Here is a 27,024-nt window from a genome sequence, read left to right as displayed (position 1 = left end):
TTGGTGGGTGGTTTTCTGCGTCAGAACAAAAGTTGAACTGTTAAAAATGATGAATACAACAAGCTGCTTAGAAAAAAAGAACGAGAAACACCTTTCTTTTGCGATTTTCTGTTGCGCCTTGCCTCCAAGCGGCCGCCGGGAGAAGCTGAAACTTGACGTCATGACACCCCCGCGTGCCCGTGCGCGCGCGGCCAAGGTCAGCCACAGCCGGCGCAGTCTTTCCAGAGTGTCGGTCCCTTGCAGCGTTTGTTTATCGCCGTCGGCTATGTTCGCACGTGGTCTGTCTGAAACATTATCCCCGTCAGCGCTCCATGCAGGTGGTGCATCTTACACGCGTGTTCGCACGGTCGTCGATCGGTATTGAAGCATTCTTCGTAGCGGAAGAAAATGCCCAGACATTACTGCGTCCACGGCTGTTATAACAGCATTATCGGTCGTGACACGCCGTCGCGCATGTCTCCCACAGACAACGTGCGTGAACTTTGCATACGTGCCTGTCAGCCACCACACCCAGCATGGAAACTTCTAAAAAATGGCTTCACTTGCGCGGACCACTTCGTCAACGATGCTTATGCGACCGGGCTAATCCGGCTGTGCTCAAAAGCCTTGGCATGCCGCTCAAAAGGCTCCTGTTGAGGCAATGCAATTCAAAGAGCGGGTGCTTAGTGACGCATTCGTAACTGTTAGCTGTGTTCGTCAACTTTTGTTGTTCTTGCAACAGACCCTCTCTCTTTCTGTATGCATGTAGCCGCAGCGGTGACCGCAGGAGTGCCTGTTGAAAGAAGGGAAATTACCCTTTCATTGGCTGTGCAAGAACAGATATTCTCGGCTTGTGACAGAAATTGTTTACCCTGCGGATGCATGTGTTTATCACAAAACAAAATAGTCATGTTGTGTGCACTCTCGCTGCGTCTAATATTGAACGACAGCATACGAGTGCTCTTTTAATTGATCAAATATACAAAACACAGCCAGTGAATGAACGCCAGACAACAGCATACATGTGTAGTAATCTAAAATGTGCAGCACATTTATCTACATTGCCGTTTCACACGTTGCTTTTCAACCTCAAGCAAAAAATTACGGATTTTCATAGGTCTCTGCATAATCATGCGTCGGGTTTCATAACTTGGTTGTTCGCGCAGCATTTCCCTATTAAATGTCACAGCTAAAGACTTTCCTTTGTCTATGGCCACAGAATCTATGTAGCTAAGTGATCTGGTCGACGGGTCCCTAGCGCAGCCGCCCATCTCAACGAGTTCAACCAGTAAATGGCTTCTAATGGCGTGAATGTGAAAGTAGCCGTAAACACAGGGCTATGAAACGGCTGGAAAATTCTACACATGCCGTGCCTCGTCGCGTAAAAACGAAGTGTGCAGCGATCGAAAGCCGACAGCGTAGGTAAGCACAAAGCGACGAGCTACGCTACCTACGATTCAGCCGTAATAGCTCCTTTCTGCCTCAACGCGGGTCACAAAACTAGGCATTTTGCATCCTACGTAACATAATTTTAGTAACTGCTGCTGCTGCACTTCAAGTTTACTAGAAAAAGAAATTAACATTTTGCTGGCCCGAACTGCCTGACCGGCACGTTCAAGGCCGCCTGCTCTTCTTTGCCGCTTGACGCGGAAGGCTCGTAACCGTAAGCGATTATATTTCTTGCTAAGTTGGAACGGTCCTCATCTACAGACATGTACTCATCGCTGGTAGAGGCACCAGAACCCGAATCCATGCTCGCGAATGCGGCGGCGGCGCACCTCGAATGACCATGGCCGGCCGGCTGGCTATCCGACGGGGGTGTCGTGACGTCACGCCTTCCAACTCGCTTGGGCCGGGCGGCGTTGCGCGCGCTCACAAATACGCCAAAAATAAAGCCATCCGCTGAAAAATGAGCGAAGTGACTACTTGTTTTCGGTGTACTCGCACACTGAGGACTCATTTTCTGTATTATCGTAAAATGTTCAGATTTTGTGCCCGTGTCCCTTTAACCTAAAAGGAGACATATGTCACGACGGCAAGCAGAGTAAACGTCGCTTGACTGTTTTGCTCTGCATAAATTCGGACGGAAGCGACAAGCAAGTCCCACTGGTTATCGGCAAAAGCACCCGATCCAGATGCTTTAAAGGGACCCACAGAGTGCCTGTGAAATGCCTGCGAATGCCTGGCCGGAAATAAGTGGCGACATTATTATGAACTGCATTAGCAAGGCCCCGATCATAAAAGAGGTTCAGGCTGCGGTAACTGACAGTGCAAAGGACGAGCTTTCAGGCCTGCCCTATCTCGCCGAAGCTTACGTTTCACTGAGCGCGAATGGAGCAGCCCCAGATGACGTGCAGCTTTGAGATTGTTTTTATGCGGATGACTGCGCCGTCACTACGGAAGAGATCTCAGATGAGGTGCTGGTGGAAAGTATTCGATAGTATTACAATATCATCGAGCGATGCTCAAGAGACGAGCCGCTGCAAGAACGACGAAGTTGGTCAGTGCACTTGGCGTGAGTGAGTGTCGGCCTGGCTGCCTGGCTCCAGTGTAAATAGTTTGTAAATAGCCTCTTCTGTTTGTGTCTTTCCACACGCAACATTCTGGTGGAGGTCAGCGATCCCCGACCTCACTACGGAACTCCGAAGTGGTCGGCACACCGAGCTCACCATGCCTCCCGGTGACGCGCCCACCTCTGCAACGGCTTCAGCTTGTCCCACTGCTCCAATCGTCACGGTCACCACACATCGCGACCTAGGTGTGTTCTTTGGCCTGGAGGGACAGTATGTTGACGACTGGATCAAGCTCTATGAACACGCCAGTGCTAATAACAGTTGGGACCCAACGATTATGCTCGCCAATGTCATCTTTTATCTGGGCGGCACCCCACGCGTGTGGCACCAAACGCATGACGACCACCGTGATGACCACCTTGACTGGGACCTGGCTCTACCTTACATTACCTTTGCATACAAATCTTCCTGTGTCGAAACTGCTGGCTTTTCCTCGTTTTACCTCTTGTATGGCCGCGAACCAACGTTACCACTGGACACTGTGCTTCCGTCCGCCACAGCTTCAACTAGCGATTATGCCCGTGATGCAATTGCCCATGCTGACCACGCTCGCCAACTTGCGCGCGCTCGTCTACAAGTGTCTCAAGACAAGCAGAAGCAACGCTACGACCTCCGTCACCGTGATGTACATTTTGTGCCCAGCAGCCCCGTGTTGCTTTGGTCACCTTTGCGTAAAATTGGCCTTTGTGAAAAACTGCTTTCTTGTTACACAGGCCCATATCGCGTGCTCCGCCAAGTGACCGATGTCACCTATGAAATCGTTCTAGCCACGCCCACTATGTCCTCTGCTGTGACAACCAGTGACCTTGTCCACATCACCCGACTCAAGCCCTACAACTCTCCACGCGCCTTGGATATTTAACAGCATTGTGACAGTGCTTCTGCCGCCGGGGGGGTAGTATTACAATATCATCGAGCGATGCTCAAGAGACGAGCCGCTGCGAAAACGACAATGAAGTTGGTCGGTGTGCTTGGCGCGAGCGAGTGTCGCCCTGGCTGCCTGGCTCCAGTGTAAATAGCCTGTAAATAGCCTCTTCTGTCTGTGTCCTTCCATACGCAATATCACAGCGACGACATTGGATCTTTGGTAGTTGATTTATCACATGCTTTGCCTTCCGCGAAGGAAGTGCTGGATGCCATTGACGTTTTGTGCCACTTTGCGGGCTTGCTAGACGATGATGGAACAGCGTTGTGTGCCTCGATCGCTAAAAGCCTCTCGCCACGTAGTTCTCACTGGCTTGCACGAGAAAGCCCTATGTCAGTCAGCCTTGCATGCTTTACGCAAAGCTTGCCGACATCCTTCTCCAAGGCATCTAGGTGCTCCACATAGTGCAGCGGAAGGTTCCTCACGAAAACGAAACCCCTGAGGGACAGAAGCATCTGCCGGGCCTCCGGTGAGGACAACGTTGAGGCAGTCTGCCCTACCGCACCATCGCTCCCGTCGCTATCTGATGCAAGCACAGTCACAACTATTGCCTCATCGATTAGGAGTGCTTTGTTTCCAAACTTACAGCCGCACACTTTTTCACTGGAAACGTCGTGCATTGCCGATTATCCATGGGCGGATCGGCCATCTTCCATTTGCCAGCCAGCAACATGCGAGCAACCTGCGAGCAGCGTAGTTGACGCGGTCCATTCGTGTTTTGGAAGGTGAGGCGGCGTAGAGCTGTGCGCGCAGCCCATTCGTGTTCGGAAGGGGGGAAGGGCGACGAGAGAGAGGCGTGCGGAGATGGCTAGAAAATGAGCATGCGGCGGCTGCTGGAGCAGCGGCCCTTGTGCAGCGGCTCAAATTTCTCATTTTCTTTTTTTCTTTTCAAGGATGTCGCATTTCACTACCTTTCAGCTCGGACACCCAGCAGCCAAACTTCATCGTTATAACCGATAATGCGTCATCGGGGCATTGTAGTAAGTGGGTTATTTCACCATGGAAAACATACAAAAGTTGACGGTGCAGCAGCTTCTCATTGTTATAACTGATGTATTGTTAAAACTGTTATCGTTACAAGTGGGTTAGACTGTATTGTAAAAAATAGATAAATACATAGCTTTTTAAGAAGAATTACGGTTACTTTTGGGCACCCCATCGTAAACATCGACATGCTTGTCTCGCAGATCAGATTCCGACGATCGCTGCCTATGCTTGCCGCTACCATTGTGCTTTGAGTGTAACCCGTTTTTCTGGGCAAGGGTTCGCCCAATAAAGAGTTAGTTTCACAATACACTTTTTGATACTGTCTTACTCATAAAACGACTTACTCATAAAGAAGAACTTCTCACCAATTTGCATTAACTACCTCCTTGTTGTTCCCTCAGCACTGCGTCAAGAAGCAATTCCCGCCCTACATGACAATCCTCGGATTCTCCAATATGCTATCGAGGACACAAGTATTACATTAAAATCTCATTACTACAAACACCAGATTAACGAACTTCATCATAACGAACTTTTCAGAATAACAATCATTATTCAGTTTCCCTGTAATATTAACAACGCCTCAGTATTACGAACTAATATTCCGAAATCTGGGGATTCTTAGAGTTGATTTTTTGTGTATCCTTCATGGCAGCCGAAACAGTAGGCTAGCAGATGACAAGGCGGAGAGAGCGGACGTTGCATTGCGGCGATGACGCATCAGGTTTTACGAGCTCATGCTCTGCCCAGAAAAGTGTCACCTAGCAATGGAGATGCGTCTCTTCCTTCTTTAACGCTTATTTCTGCATATGCCTCTTTCTTTCGCATCTCTTTCTGCGGCCGTACTAGCTAGGTGTGCAGTGAAATGTCACCTCTGTACTCGCGGGGATGCCACGTGGTCACACTTTCCACTTTCCAGATGGTGTCGTTTACGCGCGCTTGCGCTTTGACATAGTTCAAGTGTCCGCCTCGAGCGAGACAGTTGTGGTGTCCACGGCAAGAAATGTGAAAAACAAACAAAAAGCAAGAAACATTGCACTTTGGAGGCGATGTGAAGCAACATTTTTGTCAGTAGTTTTAACGGCGTCAGCATCTGTTTTGCGCGCATCCCTCTTATTATAGGGTGTATGCACTGATGCTCAGCCGCAACGCAGCGCTGCGGTGCCTCGGCGCAGGTTGCCACATTTGTGGTTGCACATCAGCAGATGACGTTTTCTGCCCGGTGTTGCTGTGCAAATGCATCTTGTTTTATTGCGTGTGGTTCCCGTTTCGACAAGAAAACTAGCATTAAATGTTTAACTGAATGTGCTGTGTGAATGTGCAATAGTGACCTTGGTGGTTTAGGTGTGAGCTTCGCCTAAATATGTCAATCGATCTCCGAGTATGCACTTGTGGGTAAGGAGCATTAGTTTACAGGCGCTTGTTCTAGCAGGTCAAGAAACAAGTACAACAATGTCAACATTCGACGATGAGTTCCTATGACATGCTTGGGTAGCCGAATGTGGAAACAAGCATCTGCGTTTACGAGCGTACAGTGTATTGAACTTTATCGGACAACATGCAACAGCCCATATTCCTGCTGCGACTTCTTCCTAAATGCACAAAGGTACCCTTTACAGAGAAAGATGAACAGCTTATCACCACGGTATTCCACAGGCTGGTGTAAAAGCATAATCATGTGTTAGCGGTTTTGTCGGCATTCATATTGACGTGCAGGCCTGAAACTGTGATGATGAAGCTGGGAATGGGGCTTATTGCTATTCGTTGGCCCGTCGATCAGTCGATTCGAGACGACTAGAACATGTCGCTGATAAAAAGGTGTACTAGCTAATATGACTAACTTTTTCGCATTTTTGAACGACAATGACGTTATCATCACAAAGAAGTTTCACCTTCTGTGATAAGGGATGTGATCGAACTCTCCAAGTTACGCACTTGAATCGTTGCGATTGCAATGTTTTGAATAGAGTGCAGCTCAGTGTCGCGCTTCGTTGACGTTTCATGCCTAGTGAACTACACTGATTTCGCATTCTTAAAAGGCCATGTCCCAGATTCAGGCTTCACGCAGTCAACTTGATTTCAACACCACAACAAGGCCCGAACCAGAACCGTTTATACGTTCCTGTGCCAAAGCGAGGGTTACTTCCTACTGATGGCACAAGCTTTGCGTTCTTGCGGCTGCGCACTTAGTAGGCTGCATGGGTTTGTGTTGGGATGACTAAACACGGCATAGATAAAACTCATCTTTCCTCCTCTGTAAAAGCTACCCTCATGCATTTAGGAAGGAGACGATGCAAGCATTCATATGAGCTGTTGCTGAAGCCCGACAGAGCTCAATGCAAGCGCACAGTACCTGCACAGCCGGAATCGCAGATGCATGTTTGCACATTCGGCTCCATAAAGCACGTCATAGGAACTCACCCTCAAATGCTGACATCGTTGTGCTTGTTTCTTGACCTGTTATAAGAAGCACGTGAACCACGCCATCCACTGCTAATGCATCTGGACCCACGAGCGCATATTCAAAGATCGATTGACATATCTAGGCGAAGCTCACACCTGCACCACCAAGCTAATTATATTGCATGTTCACACAGCACATTCAGTGAAACATTTAATGCTAGTTTTCTTGTTGAAGCAGAACCACATGTGATAAAACAAGATGCCTTTGCACAGAAACACCGAGCAGAACATGTTGTCGTCTGCTGAGGTGTAACCACAAATGTGGCAACCTGCGCCGAGACACCACAGCGCCGCGATGCGGCCGAGCTTCAGTGCATACACCCTATACGGTACTTCGGTGGTGCATGGCAGAGGAATATATGAAAAAAAAGAAATAGCAACAGCAGGTGCCGAGAGCCAACTGCGACATTTTCATGGATAGCTCACATGGTGACAATTTATGAACTGATGAGCTGATAGACAGAATGGTTAATTTTGGGGCGTTCACAATAACAATCTTTCAGAATAATGAACAATTTACTGCGGTCCCCTGAAGCTCGTTATATAGAGACTTCACTGTGCTGGCCCGCACCTGAACACCAACGTTACCATCTATGTCAGAACATGCCAAAACTGCCAGCAACGCAAGACACCACAAACAATGCCAGCGGGATTGCTGCAGTAGATCGAGCCACCATGCTAACCCTTTCAGCAAATTGGAATAGACATTTTTGGGCCATTTCCGACATCAACATATGTGTCAACATAAGTGGATCGTTGTGGTTACCGACTATGTTACCCGCTACGTTGAAACGCAAGCCCTACGCAAAGTACTGTGGCTGAAGTGGATACATTCTTCGTCAAGAGCATCCTGTTATGACACTGTGACCCAGAAGTCCTGATCACTGCCACAGGAACTGCTTATACGACAGAGCTTACTCAAGCCATCCTGCAATACAGCCAGACAAGTCACCGTAAGACAACTGCCTACCACCCGGAGTAAAATGGATTTACAGAGCACCTGAATAATACCCTCATTGAGATGTTAGCCAAGTACTTCAACGTCAAACACAAGACCTGGGATGCGGTCCTTCCCTATAACACGGCGGTGTAAGAAACAACACATATCATACCATTCAAGCTCGTTTATGGAAGGAACCCAATGACGACTCTCGATGCCATGCTGCCGCACCTAACAGAGAAAAACAACCTCAATGTCGCAGCCTATCTCCAGTGCACCAAATAAGTCAGACAGCTAGCCCACCTGTGCTGCATGAAGAACCAGCAGAGGACCAACAGCCAGTGCTACAATCTTTGACGACGCTACGTGGAATACTAGCCCAGAGACCATGTTTGGGTTTGGACTCCAACACACTGACGAGAACTTCATGAGAAACTTTTGCGATGCTACTTTGGACCCTACAAGATCATCCGATGTATGGTGCACTGAACTATGAGGTTGTTCCAGATGGCATTTTGCATTCACAGCGGTGCCGCACACTACCTGAAGTCGTCCACGTGGTGCACCTTAAGCTTTCGTACACCCGTTGACGAACTTTAGGACTTTGCTTCTTTCTTGCTTTGTTGTTTTTCTTTACTAGGTGCACTTAGTTTTTCGCTCTCGTGCTTGTAGCATCAGGACGATGCTTTTGAAAGGGTCACTGAAACGGTTCAAACAAATTTTGTAGATTTGTAGGGTACATCTACAGTAAAAGATTCACGACAAAATTTATGTGAAGTGTATCGTATTAAGAGAGCTACAGATGATTACAAGTTACCCTCCTCCGTAGCCATGCTTTTTCTCCTTAACTCGTTTGTCGAGTGATCAGGGCTAAGCTCCGCCTTCATTGGTTCTGTATCATGATGGGAAATTGTGTTGTCTACTTCCGGTTGCCTTGGAGCCAGCGCACGAAGCCTCTCCAACCTCTCCGCTAGCCGCCTGGCAGCCGATCCCAAGCAAGAGCTATCAAAACGGCTTGTGTTGCGAGCATTCTGTTGCAGTGTCAAGCACGTCTGGTATTCTGGTAAATGCAGGCGAGCTGGGCGTTTTGACGGATGGGCAGATGTGTAAACTAAAGCCCCTACATACTACTACCGCTGTGATGAAGGAGCTTTAGCGTAGACGTACGTGAGCGGACTGATCTGTGTGCACGGTCCAGCCACCTAGTGGTGCAAAGCTTAACCAGCCAAACAAAGAGCTAATATTGCTGTAACCAAGTGTAAAACATTTTAAACATTTAGAAAAACAATGTGTTCACGATTACGCTTCTGTCAAAAATTTACACCAGCAGCAAAGTAGAATACTCTTTGTTACTGCTATATTAGTTTCGTGTTTGGTTGCACTCTGTGCCACCAGGTAGCTGCACCATGCAGGCCATTCACATTTGCGCCTCCGCTCATCCCATAAAATGCCCAGTCCCAGTATGTTTGCGCTTGCATGAACCCGAATGTCGGACATGTGAAACACTATTGTGGTATATGGTAACCCTTTGGCGTGAAGTGACGGCCACAAACGCTTATATGCTGCTGCCAATCAGATACCGACAACCAGTGCTGCAGCCACTCCGCTCGCATGTTTGCCTCGCAGAGGGACACAATGTCACAGCTTGATATGTCACCGATCGCTACATTTGCAGCCCACAATGCAAGGGCGAACTATGGTGTTCGCGAAAAGACAGATCGTGCCCAACACATACCGTGCAGCCCGCGTCAACACGCAGCACATTGTAACACAAGCAGACAGCATTTGCTGTGTGCCAGAAGTGTTGAGTGTAGTAACAAATTGACCTTGTGGATTATCTTTCTGTTACTTTCTTTTTTATTGAAACAAATTAACTAACATTCCAACTATTACGAACAACATTTGTTCACGATAATGTTGGAAAACTTATTGATGACGTGCCCCGGGCAGCCAATCGGATAGCTCGTCCTATTGGCGTCATATAGTCACTTCGTGTCACTTGATCTGGGGTGCCTGGAAACTCAGAGGAGTGGCGTATTGCGACCAGTAGCGATGTACATTTTTAAAACATTATAATAAGTTACACGCTTTACGCAGAGCACTTAAATGCATCACTTAATGATCAGAAGGGGGCCAACCCAAACGACTTAATATGTTTGTACAATATCAATATCATTTCAGGGCCCCTTGAAGAAGGTGCACGTGGTACTTTTTTTATCTTTTTCTTAGGAATTGATGCGACCTGCTAACAACTTAAAGTTATCACTCAGCACAAGATGCACCTGCATGATTGGAAGTTATGCAAATGTTATCGTTGATTCTATCTGTTTCATATGTTCCCACAGAACCTTGTGCAATCAGGTTGTGTGGGCAACACGAATCGTATAGTACTTTCTAGAGGGCAAGCGGGAACCAGCTATCATGCTGGAACCTTCGACAAGTCACGTATAAAAGTCGACGCGCTTGACTCATAGACCAGATTTTCCAACAACTGCCAACTGTGCTTTGAGTGCAGCCTGTTTTGCTGGGCACAGGTTCACCCAATAAAGAGTTAGTTTCGCAATACACAGTTTTTGCTACTGTGTTCTTCACAGTCACTACGTGACAATACGCAGAAGAGTGGACTCAGCTTATAGTTGAAAGCAGTTTAATAATAATAATTGGGGTTTTACGTGCCAAAACCACTTTCTGATTATGAGGCACGCCGTAGTGGAGGACTCCGGAAATTTTGACCACCTGGGGTTCTTTAACGTGCACCTAAATCTAAGCACACGGGTGTTTTAGTATTTCGCCCCCATCGAAATGCGGCCGCCGTGGCCGGGATTCGATCCTGCGACCTCGTGCTCAGCAGCCCAACACCATAGCCACTGAGCAACCACAGCAGGTTTGAAAGCAGTTTGTTTGAATTTTTCTTTAGGACAGCTCCTGAGTAGGCCATGTGACGAGTTCATTGTCACAAGGAATGGCTTCGTTTTCGCACACTTTTTTCCACAAATGTAGTCATGACACGGTCACGTGACCACAACTAGCACCCCAAAATTATTCAGACATTTTTTTATCAGCCAGTGTTTTGCAGATTTTATATTAATCCAATAATGTGCAACCCCAGCTAAAACTTAGATTAATTTTCTCATTGCAACTTTGGCAATTGCACAGAAGAAAAAAAATATTTCCTCTGCAAAGAAAAAAAAAACAGAAAAAATTTTTTTTGCTTGTTACATGAATTAATTCATCTCATTTATTTTCTTTTGTTACAGTGAAGTTGAAGTGTACCTCATTACAAAAATAAAATTAATCATCAGCTGAAGAATGGGCTGGTATATCTAGAGGGCATAATAATTCACTGACTGAGGCAGGCAAAGACCTTGAAGCACTAGTTAGCATGTTTAAAATACATAAATGTGAACATGGCATATGAAACAAAACTTTTAAAGAGATTTCACTGGTACAAGAATGAAATTTCCTTACGGTTTTGCGTGCGAGCTAGCTGGTGGTTAATAGCACAATGAATTCACAGTGCATGCTTCGTCTGTCATCCTTGTCAATGTTGCCTCGTGAATACGTTGGGAAGAGTTCAAATGCAGCAACCTCAGTGCAGTGACGATTTCAGACTAGCCAGCCGAACTCACAGTCATTGCAGTGCTATAGACAGTCTCATTCCCATGCTCTATGCAAAGACTGTTTATAGATCGCACCATTGCCATGCACACTCACTGTTTCCTTGAACCCTGCGGTCAGCCACCGGTTCTGGATAACAGCCACAACTGACTGCGGCGGGCTGCTCAGGTCATCGAAGGCATCCAGGAGGACATAGTCAATCACGACATCATACACTGTTGGGCACACCACCTGCAACACAGCACAACACAGCTTTTTTTTTCAGAGCTTGGGAAAATTTTGCCAAATAGCACCAAGTAAACAAGTATTCCATACTTGGCCCCGTGATAAAATTACTGAGAAAAGCTTTAAAAACCATTAAAGCTTATGTGTGATAAAATCAGCACACTCAACAAGCTGTCCAGCAATATGCATTAGGACTCTTTATAAGATGTATACAAAGGATCCTCAAAAATCTGTTGATCATGTTGTACAACATTTTACTTTTTGCCAGTAACCACTGGAGTATCACTAGGATTTCCAACTCTCGAGTGGACGAAGTCAAGAAGCAGAGGGTGTGGTTGAGGAGAGGGGCACCAGGCAACCCTGTCAGTGCTAGTAGCCGCCAGTCTGTACATGCAACAAAGACGAACATATTTTTTGAGTCCTACCATGTCACGATTTAAAAACAAGGTGCAGTATAGCTGCCCCGGCTAACACAGCTACCCATAGAGGTATTGTGAACGGTTAAGACCTACAACATAACTATAACAACAAAAAATTCACCAACGATTACAATACACACTAATGCGAAATTTCAGTGCAGCTCTATACATGTTTTCATTTCGCAATTTATTAGCTGGCATGGACAATCTGTCACATGCCACTGTCATGCCACATGTCCCTCCTCTCATGCAGCGCGTTGTTTCCATACAAACTAAGCGCGCTACTCTGGCGCCATATCGTAGCTATCATCGCCGCAAAGTCCGCCTTGCACAACACTATGCGTTTCTTCTCACCCTTTCACCATACACTCCTCCTCCACTTTCTGCCTCGCACTTTGTTCGCTATCACTGTCTTCCATCTCCCGCTGCGTCTGTGTTCGCTTGGTGACGAGGGACAACGCTGACGCTAGTGCTCACCGCAGGAATGGGCGCCTAAGAGCTGCACTCTAAAAAGCAACATCGTTTATGTTTGTTACAATGAGACACAACACACAAAACAAATTGGTTGATCCTTCTTTCATACGAATCGGTCATAACCCAAAAGTGAAATGTGTCTTCATAGAAGTATTTGCAGCTTTGTCAGAAGTTACGAGATGCAATTGAGAAGAAGCAAAAGATGGGTAGGGTGCTCGGAGTATGTGAAGGCGCTGCAACAGGGGCACCTTACCACGGCACAGGGATCCACAACAATTGGCACACAAGCAAAAGTTGTCGAATGACTCACAATCGGGAAACACTGCTCAGAGACACTGCATTGCAAGCGCTGGAGCACTGTGCAAATCCGCCAGAAACTACAGGCGTTCACAAACCGTAAAAGCGAAGCCAAAGCGATTGTCTATAATTCACTTCCCAAACTCGCAGTCTGCTGCCACAAAAGGCACAGTATTTGTGGGTTGGCAGGTTTCTTGCGGCTTCACTTGGCATGCAGCCTCCTGTTGCCGAGCAGCTTTGCCAAGGGTAGGAGCATTTTGGTCTGGCTGTTGTATCTGGAGGACAATCCCAATTGCTGTCCCCCAGATTTTGGACCTTGCCGTTGGGTGTGGGAGTTGGCCGGGGTTGAGGAGCACGCTGAGATGAAAACTGGAGGTTTATTTACATTATTTACAGTGAGAGTACAAAGAAATTAACAGTCATAAAGTCATTACGGGCCGGCAGCAACTCGGATGCTGCGGCCCGTGGCAAGAAGCTCGAAAGAGATGAATGAAAGAATGCTCTCTTGCTGCTCCCAGTCGCTGGCTTTTAACCCCTTCAGTGTCTCGAAGTCACGTCCCATTCAGCCAATCGGCGAGCCCGCTCAGGTGGCATCATTTTCGGCCAATGGTAGGCGTCCGTGCGAATGTAAGTCACACCCGGCGCAAAGGGTCACTCCTTGGGCTCCGATTGTCCGAGGGATTACTTGTCTGCGGTAGTGCCTTCCTGGTCTGCAACTGCCGTCACCAAGGCAGACGGGGGGGGATTGCTCCCAGGGCTTCACAGTGCATTACGGCCGTTGTTGCCTTGCGGCTTGCAAGCGCCGTCACAATAGGCGGATGGGGGGAGACGGGTTGTCTTCGAGCGACCTTTCAGAGCTACAAAGCAGCTTTCCTCAAGACCCACGTTACCTGGAACAGTGCCAGGCTCCCGCTACACTTTCGAGAAGAGTCAAGCAGTGGGACAACAGCTTCACATGCGGCGCACGAGGTGGGGGACGGCAACTTGTTTGGACGCGCCGCGCCTCGGGAACGTGGTAGATGTGCTTCTGCGCTCCTTAATTAGGTGTGACGCGATTCTATGTGGTCTGGTGAACTCGAAGTAGGCTCAGGAAAAGGTCCTGTATCTAACATGGCTCGGAAGTGTCCTAAGTAGCGTGGTAATTGCCAACGCACTCAGCTCCACGAATGCAAGAGGCATAGTTCGTAGCACGAATGGGTTCTGTTTCCCGCTGGCATGCCTCTTGCTGGTCCAACGCGGTCAGCTTCCCAACATTCCCTGGTCTACGTCGCTGTCTTTCTATGGCGCTTAATGCCACAGCATTGTTATTTGGGGCCATTGCAAGCGAAGCAGTAAGCAGCGTGCAAACACTGCTGCTGCGTGTTTAAACTGCACTCTCAAGGTAGTAGGGCATCATGGGCTAATCCGATGCAGAAGACAATCCATCTGGTGGAACTGTCATAACCGCAGGCCATTGGACAACAAAGCTCAGAGAATGGCGCCACCTGGCGCGGATGCTAGAAATGTAGCGTGCTCTTTTAGTGACGTCGTTTCCGTAACGTACATACACGAGAGAATTCTTGGTGGAGCCATGCATAAAACACTTTAGTGTTAAAATATTGTGCAAACGAGCTATCAGGCATTATTGACCTTTTTTGCAGAGCAGTTTGCTCTAGAGAAATGAGATGGCGCTTTTGGCGGCATGCTGCACGTTGCCTCAGCGACAGCGCACGAATACGAAACCATTACCACTTCCACCTTGCTTCTGTGCAATCATCTGTAGGAAATGCAACCGAGTTTTCGCTAACACGCTGTGCTCCAATTATGCTGGATTGAATCACTTGGATTGAAGACGTTTGCAGTAGTTGGCTGCAAAAATAGTGACTCGCATATTAAGGAATGGAATGAATCTGTGTAGCCAAGTTCATGGACTGTTGCTGTAACTGTCCGTACATGTTACTGGCACTTTGAGATGTACAGCTTTTTTCAAGGATACAGAAAATTGCTCATCCACCAGTGTTGTATCACTAACCTTCAAAGAAAGTGTTTCAGCCCCGGCATGTCGGCAAGAATGAGTACCACATGTTAAACAATGACAAGAGGAGTAGCGCCGCTTCCTATCATAGTAGGTTTCACGCACAGTATATACACACATCTACCCCAACTGGCACAGAATCTTATGCCCACTCTAACGCCAATGTGTCAATAAGTGAATGGGTGCACACTTGAATATATGCGCACCACATACGCACAATAAATGACAGAATAGACCAATAGTGTACGAATGGTCAAAGCTGAATGTTTCATGATGGTCCACAAGAGTGAGTGAGTTACTAGCGATAATACATCTTTGCTACAAGATATTACAATGTACAGAACAGCTACGTTTCAAGCCTTGCGTGCAGCAAGAACAAATCTATCAGAACGGAGCACAGCCGCAAGTGATTAGGCAGAAATAATCAGATAGTGACCATAGCAAGGAAATTTACTGAGTAATAAATGTGACAAGCCACTGGGTTTCAAATTATTTGCCAAATAAAGAATGAAGAGCAAAACACACTAATCCCGATTCAATTCATGAGCGGAAAGTTTGGATAGTTTCGAATACATATTTAGCCTTGCTTTTAGAACAAGCACCATACACGCTGCTCGCACTATGTGGGCATAGCTTAATCAGCTTCCAAAGCACTTTTGTATGTTCTCTGAAGCTATGGCCAAAGATTTATCCGCCCAGTCACCGTCTGCGATATCTCCCGAAACAGAGGTTTGCTAAACCGCACTGGTGTCAAACACAGCCATTGTAAATGCGGAGGCAGTTGAGGCAAACAATGGACGCGTTATCATGTGATAAAACATGGCAACGCCCACGGGATCGCTGTGAAAAGGGTCAATATAAAGGAAGTCTGGTATATGTATTATTATCTAATAAAAAGAAAGCAAAATTCGGAACATTTGGGCATACCGACTGGGTCAAGTCGCAACACAGTACATTTCTACAATTCTCAATTCTACACCCTCGCCACTAACACATCTTCAGCCGTTGCCTCACCCACCCGCTTTATCTCCTCTCGCCTTTAGAAGAACCCTGCCTATATATGCTGTGCTGAGGAAAGCCTATGTCGCCTTCAAAAGGACAAGTCCACTTGTCGAAACATTGCCTCCCGCTTTTACCTTGTTCTTGTTTTGCTCAAAACTTAAACTAGTGGCATTATTGTGAACACCCGAAACCAAATTTAAACTGTGTGCCACGGTAATGTTCAATGGGTGGAGCATTGTGGACACCGCCGTAGCCTCCGCTGTGCAAGCAGTTGAAGAACATCAAAATGACCGTACGGCGCAAAAGACGAAGACAGAAGAAAGGAACAACACAGGCACTGTGTTGTGTTCTTTCTTCTGTCCTCGTCTTTTGCACCGTGCAGTCACGTCACTATTGAATCACCAATTCGCCCAAGCTTCCACTTTATCCCGTTGAAGAACAAGCAGGACCACTGCGGAGGAGATGAAGGACAATCTGCGATTGCCAATAACTCTGCTTCTACGGAATGCCTTAAAATACATTTTGCTGCAAAATGTTACTGATAGTGCCCTTTATGGCAATTACAATTCACAATTTTGTTGAAAAGTGTTATCGATTCTATAGCAAAGTCATATTGTCACACAAATGAGAATAGTGTTTTACATTCTCTAATGTACGCCAGTGCCCTGCAGCTTTGCAAGGATTCCTTCAGTAGCACTCAACATCTGATTTTTCTGACTTCCTAGGGACCGTGAGAACGTTCTAAAAAATAAATGCATGCCCTAAACTGCCCCCAAGGGTTCAAATTGCCCCGGTCGAAATAGCTTTAGGCCTGTCCCTTACTAGGCGCTTATATGTCGGCGCATCGCTTCCCTTTGTCCTTACCACAAATTCTTTTACAGTCCTGCCCTTCATAAAGCACCCCATATCACACCCGCAGTGCGCATATCATACCGGACCAGCCACTCGCAGCAGGTTTCACGACGACGTTCACGAACTTCGACATTTTTAGCCTCGTTTTTTTCTTCGCATGGTGGCAGACTGGAACAGCCTCCCCACTGCCATTGTCGACATAATCTGCCCATCCGTATTTTTACAACAGGTCGCTGACCATCTCCAACTATGTTGTACATGATTTTTACTTATATATGTTGTTTGTATTTACATGCGCGTATGTATGTGTACATATGTAGGCGTTAATATGTGTGTATACATGTGTGAATATACTTGAATATGTATACTATGTATGCATATTTATATATATATATGCGCTTATGTTACTTGAACGAGTGTAAATTCGAATCTTGTACCCACCCCTTATGTAATGCCCCTGAAATCGGAGGTCTTTAAGGAAAATAAACTGAACTGAACTCAACTAAGCGTCTCGGTACTTGTCTCGCTAGGGAGTAAGGGTACACTGCAAGAGTCAGTACTCTCGCCCATGCTCTTCAACATTGTGCTCGTCGGACTCCCAGAACATCTCTCTGTCATTCCCCACCTCCACCACAGCCTCTATGCGGACGACATCATGCTCTGGACTGCAGGAGGTAGTGATGGCGAAATTCAAGCAACCCTACAAGCAGCCATCGATACAGTGATAGCATATATTGAACCACGCTGTCTTTCTTGCTCACCGGCTAAAGAGAAACTCCTCATACTTGAGCCTGCTCTTCGGCACTACCGGTCAGAACCTTACTCTCCATCCATTGACCTGGCAGCCCATGGTGTGCCTATCACTCGTGTTCCTATCCTCAGAGTCCTTGGGCTCCACATACAGCAAAACCACAATACTGCAACTCTACATCATCTTAGCAACCATGTTGCACAGGTAGGTCGGCTTATGTAGACGGCGCGCTTCCTCCCCGGCGCACGTGAGATTCAGCCACGATCGTCAGCTCACCCTCACAAGCTTTCCCTCACACATACAGCATATGTGTGAGGGTATTATTACCTGTTATTACCCTCGGACTTTATACGGAACAACACGGCGATGGTGATGGCAAAAATGCACCTGGAGTGTCCATGTAATTGCTATCACAATAAAAGTGAGCCACGTAGGACAGAGATGAAATGACAATTTTATGTAAATGACAGGAACTTTTATGACAAAATCAGGCAAACTGAGAGATGTTTTCATTAGGTTGAGACTAACTGTGCATGAACAGTTCGCTAGAATAAAGCATGCAGAGCTATTTTGAATTGCTTCGATAGAAATAATGAGAGAATGAACATGGGAATCTTAAATAGAAGATGCATACTAGTATTCCAATTTAGGATGCACTAACATTTTATAAAGTAGGCGTTTTAAACTACTAGGGGCAAGTGAGAAATTACCAAATGTGAGTAACCAACTGATTGATTTGCGCTATTGATGATGCGTTTTGTGTACTTGCCATGAAAGGTTCTCGGCAATGTGGACGCCTAGGTATTTATTTATTTGTATTTATTTGTAAGAGGAAACTTGAGACAGTGGAGTGTTGTTAAAAGAATGGTTACAAGTAGGAAAATTACTAACATGCCGGAAAATTCTCATTACTTTACATTTGGTTACATTAAGTTTCATCAGCCAAATATTATACCAAGAAACCCTGTGTAGGTCTGCATGAAGGACGATACTATCAGTGGTTGTTAACGTATTTCGTTGTAAATTACACAGTCATCAGCAAACAAGTTTATACAGGAGGAAACATTATTGGGTAGGTCATTTATGTACATAAGGAAGAGTAAAGGGCCTAGAACTGACTCTTGAGGGACGCCGGATGTTACAGGAGAGCTGTTAGAGTTATAGCCATTAACTGACACGAACTGCATGGAAGAGGACAAGAAGCATTCAATCCATTGCAAGATATTAGTATTCAAATTAAGTATGCCGAGTTTTAAGAGTAAAAGCTTATGGCAAATAGTCGAAGGCTTTAGCAAAATCGATGAAGACGCAGTAGATGAAAGAGCAACAGTCAACTCCCGAAAATATGTTGTAAATAAAGGAGAGGAGTTGTGTTTCACACGAATAAGTTTTCCTGAAGCCATGTTGCATTAAGGCAGGAGTTTTCTTCGAGGAAAGTGATTAGGTGACTGTAGATGATGTGCTCCATTAACTTACAAGGTATGCTTGTCAAGGCCTATAGTTGCCAGAAGAGTGTACATTACGTGCCTTATGCAAGGAAACCACTTCTCTGACATTGCAATTGCTCAGAAGTCCACAGGTATCCATTGGCTGGTTGGTTAAATATCAGAATAAAGATGAAAATACATTAACAGAGAACAGCAATTTGGTCGTGAAATGTGAATCAGCTCAACTGCTGTGTTGCTCTCGCCCTTGATCCCCCTCCAGAACATGTTCGCATTACACACAAGAGGGAAGTGTTGTTTTAAAAAATAAATCTTTTACTAGTAACGACGCATGCACATAGTCATTGGCCAAGAGGTGATAAGCTACCTAACAAGAAGTCCTGCCAGATAACCTAGCCTTCCTGTAAAGACATTTTTTATTATTATTATTATTATTGAGAAGCCGTCTCAGGAATGGCGTGAACCCGGGTGATTTGTTATTGCTTTTTATCCTCCATAATGATATGTACTTGTTAGTTCCATTATCTTGGACTTGAATAAAACGAAGTTTTCATGAATAAATCGTTTTGAAAATTCCAGAACGAAGTCAGACAAAAGTTCTAGTTCAGCATTAATAGCGCTATGGTTACCCTGGCTGTACTAATCCCCAATTTGCTTTTCTGCTTTCTGTGTTGACGGTTAAACATTTTTTAATGAGAAGTGCATGGCTGAATGGTCGCTCAGGCCAGGTAACATTTATACAGCAACCTGACCCTTTCTTCTCACAACTTAAAAGAATTGGTCCTTACCATGCCTTCTTTTTGCTCACATTTGCAAAACAACATCGCATGCATTTTTTTTGTCATCATAATGTAAAACAGCTTGCACTTTTTCTTGCATAGGTTGTCCAGATTTTTAGTTTCTGAAAGGAAGCAAAACATGCCCATGTTACGGCAGAAGCTCACTTTGCTAATTCATACCACAGTTATGAATAGTCAAACCTTTACTGCCTAAGCATCTCGAACAGGCCTCAGGTGTACCAACCTCTACCAGCAACAGAGACAGTATTTCTCACACCAGCTTAAAACTAGCAGTAGTCAGTTCAAGCACGTGACTAACTGTTCTTGCTCAGTTCTCATCACTGTGCATCATTTCAGACAGTGGACAAACATGGCCGACAAAGCAGCCCCTTGTGCCTGCATATTCGTGCCTGGGGCATGCAACGCTGTGATGGCTGGCTCCAACTGACCCCTTTGTACTGCAGCTCCTTGGCAATTTGGTCGTAGTGGCTGCTGTCCAGCAGGTAGGCAACCAGCTCACGGTACGCGTGCAGCGCATCCTTTGGGTCCTGCACATGGCATGGCATGGCCTATGTGTATACTATTTGTCAAGCCTGAAGAGTCCTTCAAACACATCAGTTAAAAAAAAAAAAGAACTAAGCTTCCAACTCTGGGTACCAATCTCAGAGTGTTAATTGACAGACGCAGCACCATTGAGTGGCACACTTCAATGTGCTGTCACCTGCTTACTCAAAATGGCAAATCCAGCAGAATTGAGGTACTGGCTGTTTATTTGGTTTTGCGTGTTATGCATTCATAGCTTTGTTGTTCATAGGTAGACAACAATCAGCAGACACAAAAACATTTTGCCAATTAAATTTGTCCAAATTCTGAAACACCGGGTCTATGGTGTGTTTTGTAAACTAGTGTGGCTGAAGAGCTTTGAAGCACCATTCACTGCACCATGCAAGCACACGCTGCACAGGGCTTGCACGAGGTTTTCATACCTTTATAAATTGTGGAAAAGCCAAAGAAAGCGGCATATCACAGCTGGGAAAGAAAATTGGTTAGAGACATGGCCGTGCTTGGGCAAGGAGTCAAATAAACTTGTCTACTTGGTACTCTCCAATGAGACTACGGCTGCTCTCTTGCATCAAGAAAAAATAAAAAACTTACTCAACAGCAGCATTCCTCCTTCCCAAACACTGGTAAACCAAAGTAGCCCCACAAAAAGACACAACTAACATGGCTCACACAAACTCGTACTGATCTCGAACACAAGCCTGAACATAATCTAAGACAGAGAAGCTCTAGCTCAGGCTTACATTCTCATCATCAGCCTATCACTGCAGAACAAGGGCCTCTTGCAGCAATTACCACTGTCATTAGTCAGCTGACTCTATCTCCACAGTTCCCAATCTCAGCACACCACTTACCTATGCCTCTTTGACTACATTTCTCTTGCCATGGCACGTCCATTTTGTTACCAGCTCCCATCTTCCCTCATTTGTTATGCCACCTTTCAGTGTTACTGTTTACAAATGCTGCACCTAACACTTTCTATAATCATTCATTTTCACCTGTACAAAAGTTATAATTAGCAACCCTTTCATAGGCAGTGGATTTCTGGTGATCACTGATCAACAAAACAAAGCTTGTATGCACCATGCACATTTAGCAAACGAGATGAGCCAACATTGCTGCTGCTTATTGCACAGCCCACCACATACAATAATGTGTTTGTCCCCTAAGCAAGATGAGCTGACATAACCACTTTTTTTTTGCATAATTCACCATGCCACAACCAGATGTAGTGCATTTAAATCCAAAGAAAACCAAAGAGGTCTTCTGCACGATTTATCTGCATGGGTGATTTCTATGCTCCTGGCCTTCACTGGCCATCACTATATACACCAGGTCGTGACGTAGCAATTTGTAATGAATTAATATTTCCTTCTCCTTTCGGCTCACTCAAATTGATTCTAGTGCAACTAGGTTAAATTCTATCCTCGACTTGGTTTTCTTAAGCGCTGATCTAGCGAAAATTGACTTCTCTTGCGAAGTAATTGATGGGCTCTCAGGTCATAAAGGTGTTTTGTGATCGCTCTCTTGTCCAACCTCCAAATGACCCTGTACGTTTACTAGTTTCCCTGACTTCACTCGTGCGAACGACAATGCTATTACTGATCTCTTAGCTGATCATTTCGATACGTTTTCTCTGTCAGACAGACAGGATGTAAACTGTCTTGTTAAACACTTTGAGGATCTTGTCAAGTCATGAGTTCAATGATTTGTGCCCATTAAAACTAAGAAAAGCAATGCTAACCTTTCCTGGATGGGTCGCGACATCTTGCATTTATCTCATCATGTCAGTAGGCTTAGGCGTTTTAAACGAACCAAAACCCATAACCCTGGGCTGGTTTCACAAGGCAAAAAATGAACTTAATTTGAAAATGCAAATGGCCAAGATTTCTTTTTCGCATTCAACTGCCTCATCTGTTAAAAACTAACTCTCGTAAATTTTGGTCTTTTATTTTACCTCACGATGCTTCACCCACTTCATCCAAAATTGATAATGATGTCATCAGTGATCCGTCAGTAATATCGGATGCTTTCAACAAGTATTTTGAGTCTGTTTTTGTGCCCAATAACAACTTCATTCCTTCTCTCACCAATATAGTTTTCTGAAGGAATCACTGACATTGACATAAACAAAGAAGGCATTCTTAACCTCGTATTAAACTTGGAATGCCAAGAAATGCACCAGTCCAGACGGGATACCCAATTTATTCTTGGTTTGCTATTCCTTGTGGCCAGCAAGGTATCTGACGGTCATATACAACAAATATTCATCATCTGCCACTGTTCATTCCTTACGGAAGTTAGCTAAAGTGCTTCCTCTTTATAAATCCGGTGATAAGCTTTCTTTATCGAACTAAAGACCGATTTCAATAACATCACACTCATGCAAGATCTTGGGACTTATCATTCATAAACACAGTGCTTTTCCTGGAATCTCATAATCGGCTATTATCTAACATACAGCATGGGTTAAGGCACAGTTTCAGTACAACAATGCAGTTGAGTTTATACATGACATTTTCCTTTACCTTGATGCTGGCAACCAGGTTGACACTATCTTTATAGACTTCTCAAAAGCATTTGACATAGTATTACATTTTAAACTCCTTGCTAAACTTAAGGCTGTGCTAAATAATCCTCAACTAGTTAACTGTATTTCACGCTTTCTTTCACTTTGTTCCCAGTTCGTCTCTTATAGCTCAACCAAATCTACTGCTATTGATATGACATCTGGAGTGCCTCAAGGCTCCGTTCTTGGGCCACTGCATCTTTTTTTACTTACATAAATGATTTGCCTGTTAACATCTAACATTCATCTCTATGCCAATGACTGTGTTTTATATTGACATGTGTACTTGTTTGTCTTTATCGGGCGACACGTTTCAACGCCTAACAAATGTTATCGCACAGCGCAGGACGCGCCTGCATGTATCGGAAGTTTCTGGAAAGTTATCGAGGCTTCCATCCGCTGTTTGTGACCCAACTTTGTGTAATCTGATTGCATGTGTGTGCGATGCGAATAATGTAGAACGTTGTGGAAGGCACACGGGTCCCAGCGATTACTCTGGAACATTCGACGACTGATGTATAAAAGCCGACGCGCCTGACCCATTGATCAGATTTTCGACCATCGCCGTCAGTGTTCGCCACTGTCGCCATTCTTTGAGTGCAGCCTGTTTTTGAGGGCACAAGTTCGCCCAATAAAACGCTAGTTTCGTCTTTCCCAGTTTGGCTGCTTTCTTTACCGTCACTACCCCGTGACAATATAAAGCTCTTCTGATGATCATTACCGCCTCCAAGAGTCATTTGCTATATGTTATGCACTTGGTGCAACACCTGGCAAATGAACATTAACGTTGATAAAACCGTCCTTATGTCCTTCTGTAAAAAATCTTTATTCATTACTCCTTCAATAAACACGCTCTGTATAGGGTATCTGAGTAGAAGTATCTTGGTGTCATTTTTACACATAACATTTCATGGCCTATCTGATTACTTTTGTAAAAAAGCCCTAAAAAAATTAGGTTACCTACGTCGTACACTATCCAACTCTCCAAAAGATACTAAGCTACTGTTATATAAATCGCTAATCTGTTCTGTTGTTGGCTATGCATCTGTTGTTTGGAACCCTTATATGCAGTGCGAAATTGACAGGCAAGAAGCAATAAAAAAAATTAAAAAGCTGGAAGACTTATATGTCACCGTCATGATCGTGATTTTTCACCCTCTTCTGCGCTTTGTTCCTTGAATTTAACTTCATTCTATACACGTCGCCACATAGCATCGTTAGATTTTTTGCACAGCATCGTCAATTCTCCCGTTAGACTTTAAAAAAACTATAATAAACTTGCACAAGAGTCATTGATGAGACGACATCACAACCTGAACTTGATGCCCTACTTTGCATGCACTAATATGTTTAAATTCAGCTTTTTCCCTCCGTTCCATAGAAGACTGGAATTATTTACCTGGGTCTATTCGCTCATGCTCACCCCGAAGTTTTGTATTTGCCATCCAGGATGAATGGTCCTAGCACATCACTCTCATTGTTGTATCCTGCTTTTCTCTGTATAATTTTCCTCTGGTAATCCACTCCTGCTATAGCGCTTATTGCGCTGCAGTATGCACAAATAAATAAAATGTAGTTGTTCTTCATCGCACAATCCACAACAAACAGCGTACACCTTGACAAGCAGAAAAATGTGGCGTCATTTCCTCCCACTGTGCAGTGTATCACTTCTGTGCATACCACACGTGCTCTCCATCATACACAACTACCAATCTGGCGACAGAGGTTCTCAGAAGAAAAAGAAGCTATGTGTGGACATGAACTGGGCATTCCATCAATGCAACATGCCATAGAGGTGCCAGCTGCTTTCTGCTAAACACAGCTGCTGCATGTACACCTGTACGTCACCCTGTGAGGTTGCCAGTGCTTTGTGACATGGCCTGGTAGAGGTCTACTGCAAACCCTACAATAGCAAGCTTTTTTTTTTCTCGAGTTTTTTTCAGTTTTTTTCCATCTTTGTCACGTATTCAACTAACAGACATGTTTGTCAGCAAAAAGGTCCCATAATGACAAGGACATGCAGATACAGTAGGATGCAGTAGCAGAGGACACTGCAAACTACAAAAGCCTGAAAGGTGCCTGCCTCTTCAAAATAAATTGGGAGAACCAGCACAAAAATTTTGTTTCCTATACAATGCAATGAATGCGGTGTTGGAAAAGCAGATCTTCATGGAAAGCAGTGTGCTTTCACCTGCTAATAATTTTATTGATAGTGAGCTGGCAGGACACCTTGCATGAGCAAAAATTAAAGATTTGTTTGCCAAATGGCATAAAGGGGAGGAAATAACTGCAAAGGGTGTTGGCAGTGCCCCTTTCCAAATGATAGCAATGTATAGTCTGTCACATCATTTTGTTTGCACAATAGCATTCTTCTGTCTCACTCAATTACCTTTGGCAGTGCTCAAGGTTCTCACATGACAAGCATGAAAAGCTCAGCATTCAAGAACCTTTGATGCTGTGGAATAAATGCTCAGATTAGCAGGGCCCAAACAGTGAGAGCAAAATGTTTAGTTTTCCAAATTAACGAGGATGAAACAAACTTTAGCTATGGCTGCTTACTAGCTAATCATAATTTTTGCAAGAATAATAGTGATACTTTAATATGTCCAGACAAAAAAAAAATGATGCGAATTCCATGCGCTGTGAGACTCTATGTAAGCGAGGCTTTCTGTGCAGTTTGCATTGATCAATGATAATTGGCGGTGACGTTTACTGTAAATGTTTAAGTTCATCACCATTTAGTGCAATACTAGAGTCATGAGTTGACGTTAAACATTACTTGCGTGCATCACTTTCGTTTGTCTATATAGTACACTAAACACACAGCGAGACGTGCTTGCTTAAGGTGTTATGTGTCATTGTTCACAACCTCCAAGAAAGTTAGCACTGTCATTGCCTCACACGGCGCAACACATCATGGCAGAATTGTTACTTTAATTAAACTTTAATTATGGGGCTCTATGTGCCAAGCCCACAATCTCATAATGAAGCACACGGCAGTGAGGGACTCCATTTTAATTTTCACAACCTAGGATTCTTTAATGTGCACTTAAATCTGAGTACATGGGCACTTTTGCATTTCGCACCCGTCGAAATGCGGCTGCAGCAGTTGGGTTCCAACCCGCAACCATCGGGCAATGCGATAACCACAAAGCTACCGCAGCGGGTACAGAAGTGTTTATTTGATGGGCAGCCACTTCCGTAGCGTATTTTGGATGCTGCAGAGTGAGACCTCCAGTTTAGTTGCCCACTTGAAAAATTTTCAAGGTGTTTATTTTTCAGAAATAGCAGAAAGGTACCTTGAAATTAAATTTATCTACCTTTTCCGCAACCGCTGCTATGTTTAGTAGTAGCGTTTCCTAAAGCTGCTCCACAGACGTTTTTACCGAAAAGCAAAAGCAGCTTTACAGTTTCCTTGCCTCGCCTCTTCCCTCTCCTGTACTCCCCCAATGTATGCGAGCGAAGAGTAGCAAAGCTGTCCTTTCGTGAATGCATCAATTCTACCCGCCTCCTCCCTTTACCCCCTCTCTACAGTTCTATCCAACTCCCTTCTGCACTGTTGCGCATTTGTACAAAAGGGACGTGTTGTATCGTCATGGCACCGTACATGCCTATGAAGCTGGGCGCACCTGCTGTAATTACTTCCTTCCCTTACTCTCTATTTGTCCCTTCCCCTCTTTCTTGCTGTGTGCTATATATTGCACGCGATACCCGTAATAAACGTTCTTTGCTCGGTTTATCTTCTCGGGAGTACGTGGTCACTTCAGTGGCGACGAGGATGGGATGAGCCTGCCGTCCCACCAGCAACACCCTGGTAGCCATGGCCGGATACGCAAGCCCACCGCAGTTCGAGGAAACTACGGACCACTGGCCGGCATATCTAGTGCGGCTAGAAGCTTTCTTCGACGGCAACGGCATCATGGAAGAAAAGAAGAAGCGAGCATTGCTCGTAGCAGGGCTGAGCACTCACACGGTGGTCGTCGTTAGTGGACGCTGCGCGCCAAGAAAGGTGAACGAGCTGTCGTACAATCAAGCACTCAACATACTGCAGAAGCATTTTTCGCCCAGCCCGAATGAAATAGCCCAATTCTACAAATTTTTCTCACGCAACCAGATGCCAGGAGAGCCAGTCAGAGATTTTCTTGTAGCCA

General features: G+C 45.2%; 1 protein-coding gene across 11 annotated transcripts in view; it reads right to left on the bottom strand.

Moving 5' to 3' along the window:
• Positions 1 to 27,024, bottom strand: part of Miga (mitoguardin) — a 240,811-nt gene that overhangs the window by 61,418 nt on the left and 152,369 nt on the right. For 9 of the 11 annotated variants that reach the window (XR_012825102.1, XM_075677521.1, XM_075677526.1 and 6 more), the window contains 2 exons: positions 20,154 to 20,291; positions 11,582 to 11,716 (listed from right to left, as the gene is read on the bottom strand). Coding sequence is in view for 10 of the 11 variants with exons in the window: in XM_075677521.1 (XP_075533636.1) it covers positions 11,582 to 11,716; positions 20,154 to 20,291 (273 nt within the window). In the remaining variant the exon portion in view is untranslated. The remainder of the gene's footprint in view (positions 1 to 11,581; positions 11,717 to 20,153; positions 20,292 to 27,024) is intronic. The other 2 variants (XM_075677520.1, XM_075677523.1) reach the window with 2 other exon arrangements.

The sequence above is a fragment of the Dermacentor variabilis genome, unplaced genomic scaffold (assembly GCF_050947875.1).
Source record: "Dermacentor variabilis isolate Ectoservices unplaced genomic scaffold, ASM5094787v1 scaffold_13, whole genome shotgun sequence".
Taxonomy (NCBI): Eukaryota; Metazoa; Arthropoda; class Arachnida; order Ixodida; family Ixodidae; genus Dermacentor; species Dermacentor variabilis.
This window is presented reverse-complemented; position numbering and strand designations above follow the sequence as displayed.